Source organism: Dendroctonus ponderosae, unplaced genomic scaffold, assembly GCF_020466585.1.
Source record: "Dendroctonus ponderosae isolate FM_Combo_2020 unplaced genomic scaffold, Dpon_F_20191213v2 Dpon_F_20191213_11, whole genome shotgun sequence".
NCBI classification, from domain to species: Eukaryota; Metazoa; Arthropoda; class Insecta; order Coleoptera; family Curculionidae; genus Dendroctonus; species Dendroctonus ponderosae.
The window spans coordinates 5,593,979-5,598,997 of NW_026017213.1; the positions used below are offsets into that span (position 1 = coordinate 5,593,979).

At 42.8% G+C, this 5,019-nt stretch overlaps 1 protein-coding gene across 7 annotated transcripts in view; it reads right to left on the bottom strand.

Annotated features, from left to right (window-relative positions):
- The window catches only part of LOC109537565 (LDL receptor repeat-containing protein egg-1), a 103,404-nt gene that overhangs the window by 24,634 nt on the left and 73,751 nt on the right, over positions 1 to 5,019 (bottom strand). The window contains exons 3-14 of one of the 7 annotated variants that reach the window (XM_048662481.1): positions 4,618 to 4,748; positions 4,516 to 4,539; positions 4,308 to 4,352; positions 4,170 to 4,196; positions 4,074 to 4,109; positions 3,971 to 4,018; positions 3,642 to 3,664; positions 3,453 to 3,586; positions 986 to 1,148; positions 764 to 933; positions 510 to 656; positions 159 to 437 (exon numbers count right to left, since the gene is read on the bottom strand). In XM_048662481.1, coding sequence (XP_048518438.1) covers positions 159 to 437; positions 510 to 656; positions 764 to 933; positions 986 to 1,148; positions 3,453 to 3,586; positions 3,642 to 3,664; positions 3,971 to 4,018; positions 4,074 to 4,109; positions 4,170 to 4,196; positions 4,308 to 4,352; positions 4,516 to 4,539; positions 4,618 to 4,748 — 1,227 coding nt within the window. Of the gene's footprint in view, positions 1 to 158; positions 438 to 509; positions 657 to 763; positions 934 to 985; positions 1,149 to 3,452; positions 3,587 to 3,641; positions 3,665 to 3,970; positions 4,019 to 4,073; positions 4,110 to 4,169; positions 4,203 to 4,307; positions 4,353 to 4,515; positions 4,540 to 4,617; positions 4,749 to 5,019 lie in introns of all 7 variants that reach the window. The other 6 variants (XM_048662480.1, XM_048662486.1, XM_048662483.1 and 3 more) reach the window with 6 other exon arrangements.

Sequence of the window (5,019 nt, forward strand, 5' to 3'; positions counted from 1 at the left end):
CCTCAACAATATAGAACTCTTCCACAACTTAGATAAAAATTTTGAGGCAAAATACCCAAGAAATGACAAAATGAATTCGCCTCAACCATTTAGAACTGACCAAACCACAACCCTTGATTAGTATTTGATAGCCAACACCACGACAGATAGGAACCTACTCGGTGCAAAACAGTGGGCCTCATCGGAACCATCCTTACAGTCCCTGGTTCCATCGCATTTCTGATCCCCGTAATATTTTCCATCGCCGTGTTCGCACGAGAAAACATCGTCCGCCCTAATGGGTTCCTCCGGCTCCTCACCATCCCCACTGCCGAATTCCGGCGTGGGCGTGGTTGTGGTGGGGGTGGTGGTGCTGGTGGTGGTAGTGGTGGTGGTGGGGATGGTGGTAAAAAGGCTGCTGGTTGCTAAGGGAACGGTGACGGTTTCGAACGCGGGTTCTGCGTTCATTCATTCAAAGTGGACGAGGTTCCAAGTAAGAAAACATAAAATAAACAAAAAACAAACCGTACCTAGCGCAGGGGTGAAGGTGGGGGTGGGGCAACCTTCCTCGTCCGATTTGTCATTACAGTCCCTAACTCCATTGCAACGAGCATCCCCCCTTACGCATTGCCTGCTAAGGCACATTACCTGGCCTTCTTCGCACTTGGGCTGTTCTTCTACATAGGAAAATTGAAAAAACCCAAATAAACCAAAAGGAACTAAAAAACTGGATGGCCCCTGTATGGTCCCTTCAGAGGACTCTGAAAGCGACGGAACAAAGTACCTTCAAAGGAAGTGAAAACGAAGTCCTCAGGAGAAACAGTCACTTCGCCCAACTTGCGATTATCCTGGATCTTGTCGTAGATGAATTTGTTGATGCCATCGTTGTCTGTCCATCCCTTGGACTCCAAGTCAATTGTAGCCCGCACGTTGAACAGATCGTCCTTCTTCTGCCTGTAAACATTAACAACTTGCCTCAAAGGGCCCACTTTCGCAAAATACTCACTCAATCGAGATCACTGTTGCTATTTGCTCGCCCGGTTTGCCTTGGAACAGTTCCTGCACTCCGGCCTCAAGTTTGGAGGCGAGCTGATGGAAGGCTTCGCTGATCCTATCATGGAACTCATCGGCGTAGTATTCTTCCACTGTCACGATTATTCTGTAGTATTCTAGAAGGACAAAGAACATTTCGGTAAGAGGTAAGATTGAAGAATTGGGCCTGAAGATTGAAGTCTTCCAGTTTTTCGCAGCTGAAACTGAACAGGAACTGGAAGAATGTGAATGAGATTGAGGTAGAGTCAAGACTGACACTGTGAGTCAAACTAGTTGAACTAAGGATGGAAAAGATGAGCCTTAACTAGATTGATCAGAAGATGATAGCGAGGAAGAGGTGAGTGAAGTCCAAAGAAGAAGAAACTGGAGTTTCTTATATATATAAACAGTTTAATGCATAAGAAACGCATCTGAGGGTAAAGCTTCAATCTTCCGAGGTTCTCACTAGAGCTCTGACGATCAATGAGAGCCTCTGGTCATTCTTCTTGACTTAAAATAGTAGAAAGCTTTTGCCAAATGTAGCTATCGTCTGTTATAGTCCAACATCCAAGTGCCACTTCAGAACGCTTTCTGAAGCCTTCTAAAGCGCTGGACTGAAGAATTCCGATTGTCTCAACAAATTATTGGAAAAGTCTGCTGTTTTGAAAATTTGCGGTTATTTTAAAAGCATCGTACAGCTTCAAGATGCAACCTCAGAACGGTCAGCCTCTTGAGCCTCGCAATTGAAGCCTCTAAAGTCGTTAATAGCGCGTTAGAAGCGTTTCTACCGATAAAATAGATGATAGCTCTTGAGCGAATATAGAAAATGTACTTTCAGAGCCTAAAAAACCGAGTCTTATGCAAGTAACAACCCTGTGAAGCTTCTGAGGGACTTCTTTTGAGGGACAATCAGCCTCTGGAAACTCATTTGAAGCCTCTAAAGACAGCCCTTAACACCACCTTAGAGCCTGTGTGCCTTTACGCGTCTCTAGTGATAAAAAACAGAAAAAGGCTCTTGCGAGGACATCGACCAAAGCCTCAAAAACCGAGTGTTAAGCACGTAAAAGCGTTCTGAAGCTTTTTAAAACACGGCTGGGGTCTTTGAAGCTCTGAAACGCGCGCTTTGAATATTTTCGGTTGTGTTGTCTTCAACGGACAACATTAACGCGGATTCTTATCCGCGTGTTTTAAGAGAAATCGTTCTGAACCTTAAGTTGGGAGCTCAGAACAGTTTTGGGAAGCAAACACTCTCTTCAATCTCATCTGAAGGTTCTAAAGACAGTTTTTAAAAAATTGTGTGTACGATCGCGTGCCTCAAAGGCTTCAGAAGCTCACAACCTCAAAACGCAACATCAAAACGGTGTTGCGAAGCTAACAGTTTCTTGAGCCTCATTCGAGGCCTCGAAAAACCAGGAAAAAAATATGGGAAAAGCTTCTGAAAATAGGTCCCCATCCTTCCTAGAAAAGCCTTCTGACCCTTCTGAAGACAGCGCTTGGATAGTTAAAGCTTTGGAACTAGCACTTTGACGATCTACAGCCGTTTCAAAGACTTCTGAAGCTGAAAAAACCGAGTCTTATGCAAGTTACAACTGTGTGAAGCTTCTGAAGCCACTGCTTGGGTTCTATCAGCTCATAACAGTTTTGAGGGACAAACAGCCCCTGGAAACTCATTTGAAGCCTCTAAAGACAGCCCTTAACACCACCTTAGAGCCTGTGTGCCTTTACGCGTCTTTAGTGATAAAAAACAGAAAAAGGCTCTTGCTAGGACATCGACCAAAGCCTCAAAAACCGAATGTTAAGCACGTAAAAGTGTTCTGAAGCTTTTTAAAACACGGCTGGGGTCTTTGAAGCTCTGAAACGCGCGCTTTGAATATTTTCGGTTCTGTTGAAGAATCCGCATGTTTTAAGAGAAATCGTTCTGAACCTTAAGTTGGGAGCTCAGAACAGTTTTGGGAAACAAACACTCTCTTAAGTCTCATCTGAAGCTTCTAAAGACAGTTATTAAAAAATTGTGTCTACGATGGCGTGTCTCAAAGGCTTCAGAAGCTCACAACCTCAAAACGCAACATCGAAACGGTGTTGCGAAGCTAATAGTTTCTTGAGCCTCATTTGAGGCCTCGAAAAACCAGGAAAACAATATGGGAAAAGCTTCTGAAAATAGGTCCCCATCCTTCCTAGAAAAGCCTCCTGACCCTTCTGAAGACAGCGCTTGGATAGTTAAAGCTTTGGAACTAGCACTTTGACGATCTACGGCCGTTTCAAAGACTTCTGAAGTTGAAACGCTCAAAACGAGGTCTCAGGAGGGTTTTTGGGAGGAAATCCTCCGAAGCTTAAATCTTAAAGCTTCAAGTTGCAAACTGAGATCGCCTTTGTTGACATTAACGGCGTAACATGAACGTTTCTCTAAACCTCGCTTAATAAACCTAGAAAGGAAAACTTACTGGGATGAGCACTGGGCAGCACGGCTTGAAGTATAGGGGACCCTGTCGATTCCACTGGAGAGAATCCAACTGGAACAGTGGAAATTTCTCCGGATCCATCCATGCCCGAGCCCAAGCCATCTTCATCGTCCAGCCTATAAGGAAGGATTTTTTCAGCATATTTGGATGTTTTTTTGCAGCCGAACTTACCCAGGTCCTTCATCCAGGCGGTTCTAAAAAACACAAAAATCCATTAGTGAATGGAGCAAAAAACAGTGAAAAATTGTCTGGTATTAGAAAAGCCAATGGTAACTGGTATTAATACAATTATTAGGGTAAACTGGTGAGTTGCTTGTAACCAAGTTGCATGCTGATTAGTACAGACAGAAAAGAACCACCGAAGAATAAACCCAGATTTCTGATCTTTGAGCCAAATGAACGACCCTGAAATGTTGCGATGTTTGCCCTCAAAGTTAACACCAATAGTCGAGGTCGCAGTAATGAGCATTCCACAATAGTTGGACAACAAGAAAACTTACTGCGTGGCTCAGATTGAGCGCCCCCACTCCATCGAAATCCCCGAAGGGCTAACAAAGGTGGAAAAGTTACAATTTTGATAATTTTCGTGTTACACACACTTACATCGTCAAACTCATCATTTTTATCCTCGTATTGTCCCTAGAATGCCAATTAAGGGGGTTTAGCGAAATTTAGCGGCCAAAAATGGCAAGAACTTACATTTTCCGTGTCGTAATCGTCTTCGACCTGCCCCTAGGAAAGTGAAAACCTTAATGAAAATCGAAAGAAATTTTGACGGGAAAACAACTAAAAATGTGCAGCGCAACACCGATATCTACAACATCAAGGAAGACTTACGTCGGGTATAACCGGACCGGGTTCGTAATACAAATCTTCTAAATCCTAGAATTGAATTCAACACGCGCATTACCAGAAAGAAATGAAAATTAACGATTAATATCACAGCCGAAGTTGGTTAATATCAGAACCTCAAGTCGGTTAATCATTAACTGAATGGAAACCAAAACTATTAGTAAATGCAGCCGAAGGCTGCGCCAACACTTACTTCTTCTTCGTCCTCATCGTTGATCTACAAAGGTGAAAACGTTCAAAGTTAGCTAACATTCAGCGAAGAGATTTATGTGGAAATGTTGCCCGGATAACTTACATCAAAGTTGGACTGTCTGCTGTTCCTGATTAGATTCGGATGGACGGCCGCAGTGTCTTCAGTCTTCTGGTGGCCTTTGGCTAGTCTCTCGTGGCCCTTATGGTGCTTTTCTTCGGGCGAAAACATGTTGCCTGCAAATCCCACGATTTTAATCTTTATATTGTTGAGGCGGATTCATTTTTTACCAACTTCTTTTTGGGTATTTTGGGTATATTATTTTTATTAAGACAGAATTTCCTCACGTCTTTTATTACAGATTGATAAATAGTGCTCCTATTTCGCAATAAAATTTTGAATCAACTTTCATTAATAATTACAAATTTAAACCAATAATTTGGTGGCGTTATATTGATGACGTATTCTCCATTTACAGCCATGGCGAACAAAAACTTGATGAATTTT